Source organism: Rhinopithecus roxellana, chromosome 6, assembly GCF_007565055.1.
Source record: "Rhinopithecus roxellana isolate Shanxi Qingling chromosome 6, ASM756505v1, whole genome shotgun sequence".
Classification (NCBI taxonomy): domain Eukaryota; kingdom Metazoa; phylum Chordata; class Mammalia; order Primates; family Cercopithecidae; genus Rhinopithecus; species Rhinopithecus roxellana.
In genome coordinates this window covers 109405306-109423640 of record NC_044554.1, presented here as the reverse complement: position 1 = coordinate 109423640, position 18335 = coordinate 109405306, and the positions used below count along the sequence as shown (strand labels likewise).

Sequence of the window (18335 nt, the reverse complement as noted above, 5' to 3'; positions counted from 1 at the left end):
CCCTGAGAATACTGCCCCTCTCTTCCCTGGCTCCCACAGGCTCCCGCAGGTGCCTGCGCTGCCCAGAGCCATTCTGGAGTGAGAGGGCCCAGCACTCAGCTCCAGCGGCCCTGGAGGGTAGGGCTCTGGAATGAGGGGTAGGAGAAGGTAAAACCTGCGGGAGATGGGGGCCATGCAGGGAGAAGGTGCAGGAGCCAGGCCAGAGGGCACCTGAGAAGGGCCAGAACACTGAAGCAGTGGATTTGCTCCTGGAGAAAAGAGAGTCCTAAGCAGACATCAGAGGCTGGGTTCTGGGTCACCTGCCTGGCCTGAACTTGCGCCGCCCAGGGTCTCCGCCTGCCTGTTGGTCACATCCCTCTGTGTGCTACAGGTACTCCTGTCCCTCTCTGGCTGTGACACTTTCGCTAGGCACCTCCCTGGGCCACCGTTTCCCCTCACGATGCTCGCCATCCTCCCTCCAAAGTGGGGAACGACACCCGACTCCTCACTCTCTGATGAGTGGAGGGAGGTTTCAAAACCCTGTATAAGCAAAGCCTCCCTCCAGTGTCCATGGAAAGGCTGCTCTTCTCACTTTGCCTCTTGAAACAACAGTCAGCAGAATACATTATTTCCTTCTTGTCATTCCAGACCTTATGCATGTAAAAGGCAGGAATGAGGCTCCAGCTCATTCCATGTATGCAGTGCAGGGGCCGGATTGCACCAGATAGGCATCTGGTCTACCTGGTTTATTTTTACCAAGGCAAGGGGTGGATTTGTCCCAGAGCCCATGGCTACTTGGTGGTAAAACCAGGTCTAGAGCTTGGGGCTTCTGAGGGCCAGGCCTCCGTTTCCACCCCGCACAGCTGTTCCACGGCCAGCAGGGCTCAGTTCCTTTCGGTGGCACCTCTGTTCTCCTCCTCTCCAGTGCCTGCCAGCAGGGCCAGGCCCTGTGAAGTCACCAGCCCATGGCTCCCCAGTGTCTGGAGCCCCTTTCGTGGTGTTCTGTGCGGCTGCCAGGAGCGGTTTCTTTTCCCTCACTGGGCCTGTTCACTGGGCCTGGCTACCGCCCTGGGAGAATCAGAGGCATTGTTCACCGCAGAGGCTGGCCGTGTCCTAAACAAAGCCCTTAAGGAGCAGGAGAAAGGAGGAGATGTCTTCTCAGAAGGAACAGAAAGGGGGCAGCTGTCTGTCCTTTGGCCAGAGCCTTCTTGGGTGACTGTTGCCATGGCCCAGTCCTGCCTGGGGCCTTAGGAAAGGCCCCTGGGCTGGGGCAGATCTGTGTCCTCCTCCACCATCGGGGCCCAGCTCTTTCCTGGGGTTTCTGAGCCACTTTCCCACCCCCACCCTCAGGCTCTCTCCTCTTCCCTGAGCTCCCCCTGCTTTCTTGGTTCACAGCTTTATTGCATGGTGGTGGTGGGGTTGCTTTTTTGTTTTCATCCCCATTTCCCCCGCCCCAGACTACAGGGACTTGCTCTAATCCATCTTCGCACCCCCTTCCTCAACACCCCCAGCATGCTTGGCCCACGGCAGCTGTCCAGGAGCTGTTCATTTCCTGATCAGACCCAAGGTTGAGTTCCCCGGTTGACCCTATGATTGAGAAATAAATTGGTCTATTTAAAAGTAATGGGGGGCCAGGCATGGCGGTTCGCACCTATATTCCCAGCATTTTGGGGGGCTGAGGCAGGAGGCGACTTGATACCAGGAGTTCAAGACTAGCCTGGGCAACATAGTGAGACCCCATCTCTACAAAAATAAGAAATAAAAAACTTAGCTGGTGTAATGGTATTTGCCTGGAGTCCCGGCTCCTCAGGAGGCTGAGGTGGCACCTCTTCTTTCCCTGTGCAGTCACCCAGTGTCATCCAAGCTCTCCTTCCTGTTGGCTGGTGAAGCGCCACTTCTGGGAGAGTAACTCATACAGCTGAAATGTAATTTTAAGTCTTCATGTTCTTTCTCTTGGTGATACTCCAGTTTGATTGGGGCAGAAAGTGTCTGGGTTTTAGAGTCAGGAAAGGAGCTGAGGTGTGGCCCCTGCCGTGTATTCGCTAAAGGACCATGGATAAGTAACTGAACTTTCTCCAGCCACCAGTTTCTTCATCTGTGAGGGGCAGATGGAGCCAGAGTGTGTAAGCCCTCTGTAAACAGGGTGGCATTGTGCAAAAAAATAAAAAAATAAAAAAGCGTTGATGCTGCAAGACTCTACTCCCTCTTAAAAACATTTGAGATATCAGTCAACAGAGAGGGCGTATGTTTGGTTCCAGGAAGATTCACTCCCTGTGCCCCTAAACTACGCACACTCCCTAATGCACACACTGTGAGTCTTAGCATGTCACCTGTCTGTTCCCCTAAAAGCTTCCCTTCCCCCTCTGTGGTCCAGAGTGTCACCTGTTTTCCCCACAGGAGTCACCAGCTCTGGAAGGAACAGGAAGGAGCAGGAAGGCCAGGTGGAAAGATTGTAATAACAGAGAATCATTCAGCCCCACCAGAAATGAGGTGTTCCCACCCCCAGATGAACAGTCCACCTTCTCATCTCCTCGCCCCCAGAGGTTCACTCCTGCATCACGCCCCCTCTCTCACCTCTGTTGGAACTGGGTTAGGATCATTCCAGTACTCACACGGGGGCGGTCTGCAAGGGGACGGGGACAGGGCCACGGGAGGAGCAGACGCCGTGGTTTGTGCTCTTAAGAGCCCTCAGAGGCGGGCAGGGGGCTTGGTCACAGTTCCATTCTCTGTAAACTATTTACTCGAAAGATGAACATTCTGTCCCCAAAGAACTAGCAAGGAGTTTTCATGGTCTGTGAATATCCCTTGCACAACAGTGACTAAGTTTCATCCCTGAAGAATGTTGGAAGTGGAAACGCTTCTCAAAGAGAGAGAGCAAGGGAGAGAGGAGCTCAGGAAGACACAGCCATGGGCCTGGTTCTAGCAGGAGACAGGACAGAGGTCCTGGTCCCGGTCCTCGTGGGAGACACCCCTGCACAGAGCTGGGGGCCGCATTGGGGCAGTCAGGGCAGGAGGCAGGTCAGTGCTTAAATAAGGCCTTCGCCAGCCTTTTGGCTCAAAAGCAAAACAGTGGCTGAAAAGAAGTCATTTTCTGAATGGATAATCCATTCCCGTGATAGAATGTTTGAAAAATCAAAAAGGGGATATGATGAAAGCCCTCCCTGCCAGTTGTTCCCCTCCCTGGAGACAGCCAGCGTTTCCAGATCCTGCCAGAGATAGTCTAGGCAAAATCAGACAGGCAGAATATAGATATTCTCTTTCCTTTTTTTGAAACTACAAATGGTATCGTTCGATACAGATGGCTCTGCAGTGGCTTTCTTCACTTACCGCTGCATCCTGGAGATGAAAGGAACGAGGATCCCTGTCATGTTCCGACAGGGATGGCGGCTGCCCGTGCCTACAGATGAGCCATGATTTATCTAACCTCTTCTTGAGGAGCCTCTGTGTCTCCAGGCTCTGCTTTTAAAAGCACCATGGTAATGAATAAGCTGTACACTCGACACTTGGCAATTACACAAATAAGTCTATGGAAGAAAGCCCCAGAAATGGAATTACTGGGTCCAGGATCATGCGCGCTTGTGGTTTTGATAGGTGTTGCCAAGATAGGTACCACAGAGTACCTGTTTCCTCTGGGCCTTTGCCCAATGCCTGCATGGGTGCTGTTTGGGCTCATTTTGTTGTGTTGTGTTTTGTGAGACAGGGTCTTGCTGTGTCTCCCAGGCTGGAGTGCAGTGGTGCTATCCTAGCTCACTGTAGCCTTGAACTCCTGGGCTCAAGCAATCCTGTCATGCAACTGAGACTATAGGCATATGTCACCACATCTGGCCAATTTTGTTTTTAATAGAGACAGTCTTGCCATGTTGCCCTAGATGGTCTCAAACTCCTGGGCTCAAGCGATCGTTCTCCCTCAGTCCCCCAAAGTGCTGGGACTGCAGGCATGAGCCACCGCACCTGGCCAGGGCTAGTTTTGATCATGCCCTGCTCAGGGACAGACATAGGTCCTTTTCAGCATTGTTCATGGAGGAGGCGTTAGAGCTCTCTGTGGCTGGCCCCTTCCTTTACACACGAAGACCGCAGCCCCCCAGAGGGGTCTGCCTACAGGGCTGTCGCAGGTCGTGAGGATATGGGGGGTGGCACAGAGTTTTGAACCTAAAGTGCCCACCACTATATCCTATTCAGCTCTGCCCCATCAGGTCCCCACACATGCCTACAGGAAACGGGGGCACAGCCCTTGGGAAGCGTCACCGAAGGGGCCCTGTGTCCAGTGGGGGAAGGCGCTGGGAGAGGAGGATGAGAACATTCCCTCTTGACTCTCGGGAGAGGAAATAGCCTGTCCTAGGTGCATTGTGGGACCCGGACAGGCCCCTGCTGGGGACTCTCTTGCTGCAGGAACCACTGAAGGATGTGGCTGTGGAGTCTAAGGCCCCAGGCGGTGCCCCACACTACACCCAAAACAGCACACAAGGCTTCCTTGCTCTGCCCCTGCAGATTCCCCTGAGAGGCCCCAGGCAGGCCTCCCCGAGCCCTGGCTACTGTCTCCGTTTCTCAGTGCCAAGCAGCTGGAGCCTGGCCCTGAGAAGGGTCCAGTTGGTCCGGCAGCCCCTTTGTGGTCCTGCCTGCTGACCCCCCATCTCTGAAGAGCTGCTAAACCACATCAGGACCTTCCCACTCGTCCTCTTCCCTCTCCTTCCTTCCCGCCCCACCTCAAAGCAGGGCTTTCTTCTCAAGACCTTTTGGGAAAAAGATTCTTTTTTTTTTTTTTTTTTTTTTTTTTGAGGCATAGTCTCACTCTGTCACCCAGGCTGGAATGGAATGCAGTGGTGCAATCTTGGCTCACTGCAACCTCCGCCTCCTGGGTTCAAGCGATTCTCCTGCCTCAGCCTCTGGAGTGGCTGAGACTACAGTCACGCGCCACAATGCCTGCCTAATATTTATAGTTTTAAGAGAGATTGGGGTTTGCCATGTTGGTCAGGCTGGTCTTGAACTCCTAACCTCAGGTGATCCACCCGCCTCAGCCTCCCAAATGCTGAGATTATAGGCATGAGCCACTGCACCTGGCCTCTATTTTTCAAAAGAGTTTGGGGCTTTGTTGTGAGGGCCTTTTACATTTTAAGTTTCGGGTCCTAACCATCTCCTGCTTCCACCCAGAGCTGGCTCCCAAGTGCCAGCCCGGGGCTTCCAGAGGGCTTTCCACTCACACTGCTCAGTCTCCTGAAGGGACTCCCTGGAAAAGGGGGCTCCTTCTCTAATAGGTAACTTCCTAAACCTCCCCCCAACACACAAAACAAAACATGCACCCCGCTCTCCACAGAGGGAGAGCAGATTCACCCTGACCTGAGCCGGCCCTCTCACTGTTCTTTCTGTTCCTTGCCTGGTGGCAGCAGGCATTTGCCAGACCCCTTGGCTCAGGACAGCACTGGGTGCCATGGGGCCCAGAGAGCGTGGCAGGACCCCCGTCCCCAAGATAGACGGCAGATCTTGGTGGGGAGAGGGGACTTACATACTTTTATATTTGGTTTGAACATTAAACAGTTTGTCATTAAGTGGTAACATACGGGACAGTGAAAAGGCTTTGTGAGTTCGGTGACACGAGGGACAGGAGGACAGGTCCTTCCCCATGAGGATGGAGCAGGAGGGGCACAGGTGGGTCTGGAAGCTGTGAGGAGGAGGAACCCAGCAGAGGTGCCTGGGGAGGGTGAACCAGGCCTGCAGCTCTGTAGGTGACCCAGCCTCATCCAGACAGAAGCAGTGACTGGTGACTCTTGGGCCTGATAAAAGGAAAACTTCTGCCGAATTACATTTAAAGGAGTTTAATTGAGCAATGAACGATTCGCAAATCGAGCAGCCGTCTGAGCCAGAGTAGACTCAGAGACTCAGCCATGTGGTGGAAGAAGATTTATGGACAGAAAAAGGAAAGTGACCACAGAAAACGGGAGTAAGGCACAGAAACAGCTGGATTGGTTACAGCTCAGCGTTTGTCTTATTTGAACACAGTTGGAGCAGTTGGCTACATGTGATTGCCAAAACTCAGTGACTGGCACACGTGTAAGCTACCGTCTGTTTACACCTCCACCTGTTACAGTTCACAATGTACAGAAAACCCTTTGGGCCAAACTTAAAATATTTACGGAGTCAGCTCCAGGCTAAATGTCATCTAACAGGCCATGTCCACTGGCATCTTTGGTTTGACTTGCGTAATTCAAAATTTATTTTAAAAGTTTTTCTACCTGTAAGATGTAAGATATCAGACGATGAGTGCGGCGGCTCATGCCTGCAATCCCAGCACTTTGGGAGGTTGAGGCAGGCGGATCACTTGAGGTCAGGAGTTCAAGAGCAGCCTGCCCAACATGGTCAAACCCCAGGTCTACTAAAAATATTTTTAAAAAATTAGCCAGGCCTGGTGGCAGGTGCCTGTAATCCCAGCTATGTGGGAGGCTGAGGCAGGAGAATCACTTGAACCCGGGAGGCAGAGGTTGCAGTGAGCTGAGATCACACCACAGCACTTCAGCCTAGGAGACAAGAGTGAAAACTCTGTCTCAAAAAAAAAAAAAAAAAGATTTGCGATATCAGACCCAAAGCCCGATTCTGCTTCTCTGAGAACACAATCCATGATTGTACCAGTCTCCTCAGGCTGGTATAACAAAGTGCCACCTACTGAGTGGCTCAAAACAACTAAAATTTAGCCCCGTCCTGAAGGCCAGAAGTTCAAAATCAAGGTGTTGGCAGCACCACGCTCCCTCTGAAACTTGTAGGGGAGGATTCCTCTTTGCCTTGCCCTGGCTTCTGGGGTTGCCAGCAACCCCTAGCGCGCCTTGGCTGCCGCGGCATTGCTCCGATCTCTGCCTCTGCCAGCACGAGGCCTTCCCTCTGTGTATCAGTTTCGGTGTCTCTTCTCTTCTCATAAGGACACAGTCATGTTGCATTAGGGCCCACCCTAGTCCAGCAAAATCTCGTCTAGACTTGGTTGATCTGAAAAGACCCTGTTTCCAAATAGGGTCACATTCACAGGTCACATTCTGCCTGTGCAACGTGCCATGATTTATTTAACCTCTTCTCGACGGGCCTCTGCATCTCCAGCTCTGCTTTCAAAAGCAGCATGGTAATGAATAAGGCATATACTCGCCACTTAGCAATTACATAAATAAGTCTATAGAAGAAATAGACTTGTTTCTATTAGTTAGAAATAAGTTGAAGTGGACAACGTTGAACTCCCAGAAGATTCATGTCTCCAGTCTTCCTTCAGGCCTCCACTAGCACCATTGCCCCTCCCAGCATTTGCCCCCTCCCTTTTCCTGACCATCTAAATCTGTTTCACTTTTTAGACCCCATCCCAGTCCCACCCTTTCCCTGAAGTCTTCTTGGGTATTTATCTTCACAGTGAAGTCTTGCCGCTGGGAACTTACAGTGGTAATGTTCGTGTTGCACGTTTTGGTAGGAATAGCACTTCCATCCCCTTCCCCTCTCCCTCCCCTGCTCCCACCCCCCCTTCCCCTCCCCCTTCTCCTCCCCCTTCTCCTCCCCCTCCCCTGCTCCCACCCCTCCCCCTCCTGTGCTCCCACCCCTCCCCGCTCTCCTCCTCTGCTCCCACCCCTCCCCTCCCCTGCTCCCACCCCTCCCCACTCTCCTCCTCTGCTCCCACCCCTCCCCTCCCCTGCTCCCACCTCTCCCCCTCCCCTCCTCCCACCTCTCTCCCTCTCCTCCTCCCACCTCTCCCCCCTCCTCCCCTTCCCCCTCCCCTCCCTTTTCCTCCCCTTCTCCCCTCCCCTGCTTCCTCCCCTCCCTCTCCCCTGCTTCCTCCCCTCCCCCTCCCCTGCTTCCTCCCCCTCCCCCTTCCCTTCTCCCTCCCCCTTCTCAGGTACATGGTCCAGTGGCTTCTGCAGCATTGGCTGGCATCTCTGCTGCACACTTTCTGAACTTTCCCATGTTTTACCTCAATAAATATGGCACCACTGCGTTTGCTCTTGGCACCATGCCGGGGAAGGAAGGAGAGGAGATCAAACGATATTTGGCTGAATGGAGGACAATAGCATCTGGAGGGTGTGTGTAAAACTTCACCAGAAAACTTGGGACTGTGTGAGCACCCCCTTCCCAACGAGGGGATGCTGTCCACAACTGAGGGTGGATAGTGAGGTGTTTCTAGACACACTGATTCTAAGAGACTAGAAATCGGTTTTTAAAGCTTTTCCTCAACATTCAGAATAATTCGGCTTCTTGCCATTTGAGGTTTTGGGCACCAGGAATGGTGAGAGCCTCCCTCTGCCATGGCCAGACCTCTAACCGCCCCCAATGTCCCTTCCTGGAGGCCGGATCTCTGACCGCCCCCAATGTCCCTTCCTGGAGGCCGGACCTCTAACTGCCCCCAATGTCCCTTCCTGGAGGCCGGACCTCTAACTGCCCCCAATGTCCCTTCCTGGAGGCCGGACCTCTGACCACCTCCGATGTCCCTTCCTGGAGGCCAGACCTCTGACCACCCCCAATGTCCCTTCCTGGAGGCCGAACCTCTAACTGCCCCCAATGTCCCTTCCTGGAGGCCGGACCTCTGACCACCTCCGATGTCCCTTCCTGGAGGCCGGACCTCTGACCACCCCCAATGTCCCTTCCTGGAGGCCGAACCTCTAACTGCCCCCAATGTCCCTTCCTGGAGGCCGGACCTCTGACCACCTCCGATGTCCCTTCCTGGAGGCCGGACCTCTGACCACCCCCAATGTCCCTTCCTGGAGGCCGAACCTCTAACTGCCCCCAATGTCCCTTCCTGGAGGCCGGACCTCTAACTGCCCCCAATGTCCCTTCCTGGAGGCCGGACCTCTAACTGCCCCCAATGTCCCTTCCTGGAGGCCGGACCTCTGACCGCCCCCAATGTCCCTTCCTGGAGGCCGGACCTCTAACTGCCCCCAATGTCCCTTCCTGGAGGCCGGACCTCTAACTGCCCCCAATGTCCCTTCCTGGAGGCCGGACCTCTGACCACCCCCAATGTCCCTTCCTGGAGGCCGGACCTCTAACCGCCCCCAATGTCCCTTCCTGGAGGCCGGACCTCTGACCGCCCCCAATGTCCCTTCCTGGAGGCCGGACCTCTGACCGCCCCCAATGTCCCTTCCTGGAGGCCGGACCTCTAACCGCCCCCAATGTCCCTTCCTGGAGGCCGGACCTCTGACCGCCCCCAATGTCCCTTCCTGGAGGCCGGACCTCTGACCGCCCCCAATGTCCCTTCCTGGAGGCCGGACCTCTAACTGCCCCCAATGTCCCTTCCCCCAATGTCCCTTCCTGGAGGCCGGACCTCTAACTGCCCCCAATGTCCCTTCCTGGAGGCCGGACCTCTAACTGCCCCCAATGTCCCTTCCTGGAGGCCGGACCTCTAACCACCCCCAATGTCCCTTCCTGGAGGCCGGACCTCTAACCGCCCCCAATGTCCCTTCCTGGAGGCCGGGCCTCTGACCACCCTCGGTGTTTCTTCTGCAGCCTCCGGCCTCTCCTCCTCTCCGTCAACACCCACCCAAGTGACCAAGCAGCACACATTTCCCCTGGAATCCTATAAGCACGAGCCTGAACGGTTAGAGAATCGCATCTATGCCTCGTCTTCCCCTCCGGATACAGGGCAGAGGTTCTGCCCGTCTTCCTTCCAGAGCCCGACCAGGCCTCCACTGGCATCACCGACACACTATGCTCCCTCCAAAGCCGTAAGTCTGGGCCCTTCTGTGGGTGGGGCTGCCGGGTGGCAGAGGGAGGGCAGAGCGGTTATTGCCCCAAGCCGCACAGTCTATCTGCAGCTGAGGCCAAGGCTGTGTGCTCCCGACGTCTTCAGGATATTGTATCATAAATCACAGGCTGAGGGAGAAATGGTGAGGGCACAATAGCAAATGGAAATAAAAAATAGCTGGGTGTGATGGCTCACACCTGTAGTCCCAGCACTTTGGGAGGCCAAGATAGGCAGATCACTTGAGGCCAGGAGTTCGAGACCAGCCTGGCCAGCATGGCAAAACCCTGTCTCTACCAAAACTGCAAAAATTAGCTGGGTGTGGTGGCGTGCACCTGTATCCCAACTACTCAGGAGGCTGAGGCACAAGAATTGCTTGAACTTGGAAGGCAGACACTGCAGTGAGCTGAGATCGCGACACCGCACTCCAGCCCCTGTGTAACAGAGCAGACTCTGTCTCAAAGAAAAAAAAGAGAGAGAAAGAAACAAAATGAAAATGATAACATCTGGGACATGACCCGGAGGAGGTTTTTTCCCCTCGGCTTCTTAAAAATCATTCGTTGAGGCCGGGCGCGGTGGCTCAAGCCTGTAATCCCAGCACTTTGGGAGGCCGAGACGGGCGGATCACGAGGTCAGGAGATCGAGACCATCCTGGCTAACATGGTGAAACCCCGTCTCTACTAAAAATACAAAAAACTAGCCGGGCGAGGTGGCGGGCGCCTGTAGTCCCAGCTACTCCGGAGGCTGAGGCAGGAGAATGGCGTAAACCCGGGAGGCGGAGCTTGCAGTGAGCTGAGATCCAGCCACTGCACTCCAGCCTGGGCGACAAAGCAAGACTCCGTCTCAAAAAAAAAAAAAAAAAAAAAAAAAAAATCATTCGTTGAAAGTTTTGTTTGAATTTACCTTGATTGGGATACTTCAGTATTTGCAAAATGTCACAGGGAAAGCAAAAAAAAAAGTAAACAGAAGTGTTATTCTAGAGGTTTAAGATTTCGAGTCTGACATCATCAGACTTAGGATGCGCTCTTCGGAAGGGGAGCATTTCACAGAGGAGCGGGATGGAGCAACAGACCCGTGCAGCCTCCAGCACTTCCTGAGACCGAGGCAGCGAATCTCCACAGCTTCACTAAGCACTGTCCATTTCAACACAGTGGGCTCTACCGAGACCCCAGCTGTCACTGCTGGTTTAATTAGCACAGGTACCCTGTGTTATTCCAGTGCCCAGCAACAATGTGAGAGCACATCCCTGAGTCAACCTGTATGGCTGGAACCACTCCATTCAGTTGTCACATTAGCTTCCTGGAGCATGACATAGTGCCACACACTGGATGGCTTAAAACAATAGAAATTTACTGTCTCACTGGTCCTGGAGGCCAAAAGTCCAAAGTCAAGGTGTTGGCAGGGCTACACTCCCTTCAAAGCCTCTAGGAAGGATCCTTCCTTGCCTTCTCCAGCTTCAGCTTGTGACAGTGTTACTCCATTCTCTGTCCCATTCTCACATAGCCATCTTCCCTTTGTCTTTCTTTGCATCCAAATTTCCTTTTTATAAGAACACAAGGCTGGGCATGGTGGCTCACATCTGTAATCCCAGCACTTTGGAAGGCCAAGGTGGGTGGATCACTTGAGGTCAGGAGTTCGAGACCAGCCTGGTCAGCATGGTGAAACCCTGTCTCTACTAAAAATACAAAAAATTAGCTTGGCGTGGTGGTGGGCACCTGTAATCCCAGCTACTTGGGGGGGCTGAGGCATGAGAACCGCTGGAACCCAGAGGCAGAGGATGCAGTGAGCTGAGATTGCACCATTGCACTCCAGCCTGAGTGACAGAGCGAGACACTGTCTCAAAAAAAAACAAAAAACAAACAAAAAAAAAGAAAACCACACACACACAAGCTACATTGGATGAGCCTGCACCCCTGTCATCTTATCCTGATTATATCTGCAAAGACCCTGTTTCCAAAAGCCACCACATTCCCAGGTGCGGGACTTAGAACTTCAACATCTCTTTTTAGGAGACACAGTTCAATCTGTAACAACTGTTATCTTTTAGAAGAAGATGTGTTGCCGTGCTGAGAACATATTCCTATTCTTCTTGTTCATTCAGTTATTTTATTAAACACAGGTATAGAAAAGTATTGTTTTAGGTGCCAAAGGTTAAACTGCAAGGTATTGTTCCTGCCTTCTAGAGCTTACAATCTGATTGGGAACTGAACAGTACTAGGGCGAAACAGCTCAGTAAAGGGGGAAAGCAGTTTGGCTGGGATAGCAAGTGGCACAGTCGGCCCTACAGGAGGGAGAAATGGGAAAACTGCTGGTCGGATAAGGGCGATGACGGCTTCAAGGCATGTCACCAGCTCGGCTGAGCCTGGAGTACTGTCAGGGTTTACATTAAGGGAGAGGGAAGGGAGAACCTTCTAGAAAAGAAAATTAGGCTTTGACTAGAGATCAATGATTAGAATAACCCCATTCAAGAAGAGACAGTGGTTTGACGAGAAAACTACGGTTTATTTGAGATCATTTGAAGTGATGGTGACAGATGCAGGGCTCTTCCACGAGTCCCTGATGTTTCATGGCAGCAGCTTTGTGCTGGGGACAAGCCCAGAGCCTTCCCAGTTGAAAGAAAAGAGAATCCAGGGAGTGCTCTGGATTTGCCATCAGCTTCCTCCCCGGGAGTGTAACAGGAAAGTGATGTTCTTAACTCTTTATAACCCAACCGTTTATACCTCACACAACCATGCAGCCCTCGGTCAAGGCCAACAAGTATAGGTCCTTCCAGGCTTGCCACGGTGGTCAGAGAGGGAGTGTCCTGGGGTCAGAGGGGGAGTGAGTGTGCTCAGCTGTGTCCCATACTCAGCAGCTGACCCAGAGCATGTGCCCTGGGCCAAGCACGCGGCTGGCAGCAGGAGTGTGCAGTCGAGTGAGATTTCAACAACAATCCAAATGTCGTGAATGGGTAAACAAATGTGGTGTATACAGATGATGGAAGAGTACCCAACCTTACAAAGGGAGGAAGTTCCGACACAGGCAGTGACACGGAGGGGCCCTGAAGACCTCGTGCTGAGTGAAATCAGCCAGGCACAAAAGGACACGTACTGCATAATGCCACTTATGGGAGTCCCTAGAGTCATCCAAACAGAGACAGAAGGTAGAATGGTGGGTGCCAGGGGCTGTGGGGAGGGGAAAAGATGAGTTAGTGTTTTACGGAGACAGAGTTTCAGTTTGGAAAAGTGAAAAAGTTCTGGAGATGAATGGTGGTGATGGCTGCACAACAATATGAATGTATCTACTGCCACTGAACACTTGAAAATAGTTCAAATGGTGGCTCACACCTGTAATCCCAGCACTTTGGGAGGCCGAAGCAGGTGGATCACGAAGTCAAAGAGATGGAGACCATCTTGGCTAATATGGTGAAACCCCATCTCTACTAAAAATACAAAAAATTACCCAGGCGTGATGGCAGACACGTGTAATCCCAGCTACTTGGGAGGCTGAGGCAGTAGAATCACTTGAATCTGTGAGGCAGAACTTGCAGTGAGCTGAGATCGGGCCACTGCACCACTGCACTCCTGCCTGGGTGACAGAGCGAGACTCCTTCTCAAAAAAAATAAAAAATAGTTCAAATGGTGACCGGGAGCAGTGGCTCATGCCTGTAATCCCAGGGCAACAAGAGTGAAACTGTCTCAAAAAAAAAAAAAAATAGTTCAAATGGTAACTTTTATGTATATTTACCACCATAAAAGGAATGATCTGGTCAAGAGTCCAATTTTTATGTCATTTGAGCTTCTGAAAATCAGGCTGATGGCCCAAGGCTCCCCATTTAAATTTTGAAAGAATGTATTTCAAGGAGTGGAAGAGAATGTCCCCTTTGGTTACCTGATGGTAAGCAAGCCCCTCACCCCACTTGTAAGTTTCAGCCCTCAGGCGTGCAAGGGCTGCCTTTGCCTGCACCCTTCACAACCTCTGTGGCCACAGTTTGGCTCAAGCGCTTTCTGCTTTCAGCGTCCTGGCCGCAGGTTCACCTGATTACTCGGCGAAGACTCTGCTTCCAAATAAGGTTGCAGTCACAGGTACCAGCGCTTAGAACCTCAACCTCTTTTCAGAGGACACAATTCAACCCAAAACAGTTGTTATCTTTTGGGAGAAGATGTGTTTGGCATGCAGAGAACACATCATTATGTTCTGGCAGCAGGGTGGGTGGTAGTTTCAAGTTCATAGAAATTTGCTCCTTTATAATAGGATTTGATCGAGTATCTTTAATTTATGTGGTAAGTTCCTTAGGAGCTTGGCTGATTCTGTTAATTTGGCTACCAGGATAATCTCCGTGGAGGAATGTGAGTTACTTAAAGACTTTTGATGGTCTGAAAATATTTAGATATAATTTATCTCTGCCTTTTGTAATAAAAAGATACTCTCTGTAAACATGGACCATGAAGATCATTTTTATAAAATCTGTTCCCATGAATTTCATTCCGAAATAGGGAAAGGAATGGAGAAAATTAGTCTTTAAAAGACAGCACTCTTTTTCTTTTCTTTTCTTTTCTTTTCTTTTTTTTTTTTTTTTTTGAGAGAGTCTCCCTCTGTCACCCAGGCTGGAGTATCTTGCCATGATCTCAGCTCACTGCAACCTCTGCCTCCTGGGTTCAAGTAATTCTCCTGCTTCAGCCTCTCGAGTAGCTGGGGCTACAGGCATGTGCCGCCACACCCAGCTAATTTTTACATTTTTAGTAGAGACAGAGTTTTGCCATGTTGGCCAGGCTGGTCTCGAACTCCTGACCTCAGGTCAATCTGCCCACCTTGGCCTCCCAAAGTTGCTGGGATTACAGGCGTGAGCCACCACGTCCGGCCAACAGCACTCATTTTATCATGTATTTATTCAGCAAATACCTATTAAGCAACTTATGGGTCTAAAACTGTGCTAGCATGGGTAACAGGATGACAAATCTGTGAGCCCTGCTCATGGGAAAAGGTCAATGTTTGTTTTACTTACCACTTGATTAACAGCTCCGTGCATTATGCATAGGAAGGCGTCAGTGAAAGCTACTAATTGAACAAAGGAAGGAACTTGTGTTTCTTTGGGAAGAACAGACAGGTAATTCATTACAATGGAGTGTGATAGAACCCGTTCTGTTACTGTGGGAGGAAACCCCATCCTATCTTGGTGAGTGGAAGAGCTGATCCCAGAGGAAGTCAAAATTGTTTTCAGCAGGGAAGAGCAATAATCTGCTCTGCATTTCAGGATGATCCCCTAACTGGGTATGGAAATTAGATTGGATGTGGTTAGAACAGGAGCCCAGACGAGATGCCATGTGAAATAATCTAGGCCTGGGTAGCAGCTGAAGGTAGAAAGAAATGGAATCGTGTCTAAAAGTAGAGGGCTATTTTGGAGGTAAAACGGAAAGGAATTTGGAAGGTAGTGGTTGATTAATTGAAGGGGAAGCAGACGAATCAAGAGTGATTCCAAAGGTTTTGCCATGGGAAAGTGGATGGATGATAGTTCCAGCTGTGGGGGTATGGAACAGAGGAGGAAGAGGAGCAGGGTGTATATGTGAGTGCATGTGTGTGGGTGTGTGTGGGCATGCATACAGGTGTGTGTGCATGCAGGTATGTGGGGGTGTGTGGGCATGCATGCAGGTGTGTGTGGGTGTGTGGGGGTGTGTGTGGGCATGCATGCAGGTGTGTGTGCATGCAGGTATGTGGGTGTGTGTGGGCACGCATGCAGGTGTGTGTGCATGCAGGTATGTGGGTGTGTGTGGGCATGCATGCAGGTGTGTGTGCATGCAGGTATGTGGGGGTGTGTGGGCATGCATGCAGGTGTGTGTGAGTGTGTGGGGGTGTGTGGGCATGCATGCAGGTGTGTGTGCATGCAGGTATGTGGGTGTGTGTGGGCATGCATGCAGGTGTGTGTGCATGCAGGTATGTGGGGGGGTGTGGGCATGCATGCAGGTGTGTGGGGGTGTGTGGGGGTGTGTGGGGGCATGCATGCAGGTGTGTGTGCATGCAGGTGTGTGTGCATGCAGGTATGTGGGGGTGTGTGGGCATGCATGCAGGCGTGTGTGGGTGTGTGGGGGTGTGTGTGAGCATGCATGCAGGTGTGTGTGCATGCAGGTATGTGGGTGTGTGTGGGCATGCATGCAGGTGTGTGTGCATGCAGGTATGTGGGTGTGTGTGGGCATGCATGCAGGTATGTGTGCATGCAGGTATGTGGGGATGTGTGGGCATGCATGCAGGTGTGTGTGGGTGTGTGGGGGTGTGTGGGCATGCATGCAGGTGTGTGTGCATGCAGGTATGTGGGTGTGTGTGGGCATGCATGCAGGTGTGTGGGGGTGTGTGGGGGTGTGTGGGGGCATGCATGCAGGTGTGTGTGCATGCAGGTGTGTGTGCATGCAGGTATGTGGGGGTGTGTGGGCATGCATGCAGGCATGTGTGGGTGTGTGGGGGTGTGTGTGAGCATGCATGCAGGTGTGTGTGCATGCAGGTATGTGGGTGTGTGTGGGCAATGCATGCAGGTGTGTGTGCATGCAGGTGTGTGTGCATGCAGGTGTGTGTGCATGCAGGTGTGTGTTCAGGTGGTGGTAGTCCAATAAAGCGCCTGTGGCACATTTAAGTAGAGGTGCCCAAAGGGTAAGTGGATATTGAGTCTGGAGCTGGAACTTCAATTTGAATATCATTCAAATATAAGTGGCAATTGGTGCTATAATAGTAGGTGAAATAATTCATAGAAATGTATGGTGAAAAGAGAACCAGAAAACACGTGGACATCTAAGGGACAATCGAAAGAAACGGATTCTGACTTCCCTGGAAAGTAGGCAGAAATCCAAGTGAACACAGCATCACAGGAGCAAAGGGAAAGTGTGTCATCGTGTTGCGCGTACTAAGAGCGGCCAGTGACATCAAATGCAGCCAACTCGTTGTGTAACATAAGGACTGAGGTCGTTGTGACTGCGGCAAGGATACTTTCAGTGGCAGGGTTGACAGCAGAAGCCATATAGTGTGGGTTGATGATTAAGGGATAAAGAAGTGGGGATCTCTAGTGTAGGTAGCTCAAGTATCCTGATGCGAGGGAGAGGATGGGGGCTGTAGCTAGAAGAATGGAGGTGATGGCATCTTCCTACAAAGAGGAATAGACTCAAACTCTACCGGGGAAAGAGTGAGTGGAGGGAAAAATTAAAGATAGGAGGGAAAAGAAAGTGTCACGCCCGGTCTTACAAAGGAAAGGAGTGTGTTTCCTTATAGGTGGTGGGAGCACATCAAGCACTTGCGATGGAGATGTTTGTCTTGGACCAACGGGAGAGTCATCTTCTATTGGTTTGAAAACTTCTACTGCAAAGGTGTTAGGATAATCCGTGCTTTTCCAATTTCCTTCCACAGCAGTCACTCCCATGCTCCCCGTCTTTTTCTCCTAGGAATTCACTTTTGATTTATTGGAAGCAGAGCCTAAGCTGGGGTTTCAGGAGCAAGTTTGTTTGTTTATTAAGGGAGTGCTCTCAAAAGGAACCTGTAAGAGGGTGAAAGGAAGAAGAAGCTGAGCAAAGATGTGGTTTCAGATGAGATCCACTCTCAGCCTGATGACAGGAGAGGAGATTGGTGCTATAAATTGCACCAGAATTTGCCCTACCTTGAGGCAAGACAGCTAGATTTTGTGCCTTCATACAACACAGCCTTTTGTGATAGAATGTCCCAGGACAAGGGAGATGCACCTCCAGCTGAGATGGCTTCTGTCACCCAAGAACAATCCTGCTAAAAACGTTGCAGGTGTGAGCCATCAGCAGCAGCTTCTGCAGCAGCTGGGTACCAGAGCCCATTAAAATGAATCCAGGACATCTCCTATAGTCTGAATTCTCCATGCTCGTCTTTTGCCAGCTGATTCATGTATCCAGCAGATTTGAGTACTATCTTAGTCACTTAATGTTGCTGTAACAATATACCTGAGGCTAGGTAATTTATAAAGAAAAGAGGTTTAATTGACTCGTGATTCTGGGGGCTGGAAAGCTCAAGATGGAGCAGCTGCATCTGATGAAGGCCTCATGCCTCTTCCACTCATGGAAAGCAGAAAGGGAGTAGACATCTGCAAAGAGATCACCTGGCAAGAGAGAGAAACTGAGGAAGACAGGCACTTTTTAACAACCTGCTCTCAAGGGAACTAATCCATTCCTGTGAGAGTGAGAACTCACCCCTGCAGGAGGGTATTAATCTATTCATGAGGGATTTGCCCCCTTGGCCCAAATACCTCCCACTAGGCCCCACTTCTCAACACTGCCACATTGGGGTATCAAATTGCAACGTGGGTTTTGATGGAAACAAACCACATCCAAACCATAGCTGGTACTACATCAGGTTTTCTTTTTTTCTTTTTTTTTTTTGAGACGAAGTCTCGCTCTGTCGCCCAGGCTGGAGTGCAATGGCCGGATCTCAGCTCACTGCAAGCTCCGCCCCCCGGGTTCACGCCATTCTCCTGCCTCAGCCTCCTGAGTAGCTGGGACTACAGGCGCCGCCACCTCGCCCGGCTAGTTTTTGTATTTTTAGTAGAGATGGGGTTTCACCGTGTTAGCCAGGATGGTCTCGATCTCCTGACCTCGTGATCCACCCGTCTCGGCCTCCCAAAGTGCTGGGATTACAGGCTTGAGCCACCGCGCCCGGCCTTACATCAGGTTTTCTATTGCTGCATAGC

General features: G+C 51.6%; 1 protein-coding gene across 5 annotated transcripts in view; it reads left to right on the top strand.

Moving 5' to 3' along the window:
• The window catches only part of PRKAG2 (protein kinase AMP-activated non-catalytic subunit gamma 2), a 322654-nt gene that overhangs the window by 188384 nt on the left and 115935 nt on the right, over window positions 1-18335 (top strand). For 3 of the 5 annotated variants that reach the window (XM_030932276.1, XM_030932275.1, XM_010384047.2), the window contains one exon: window positions 9436-9653. In XM_030932276.1, coding sequence (XP_030788136.1) covers window positions 9436-9653 — 218 coding nt within the window. Of the gene's footprint in view, window positions 1-9435; window positions 9654-18335 lie in introns of those variants that run through there. The other 2 variants (XM_030932280.1, XM_030932279.1) reach the window with 2 other exon arrangements.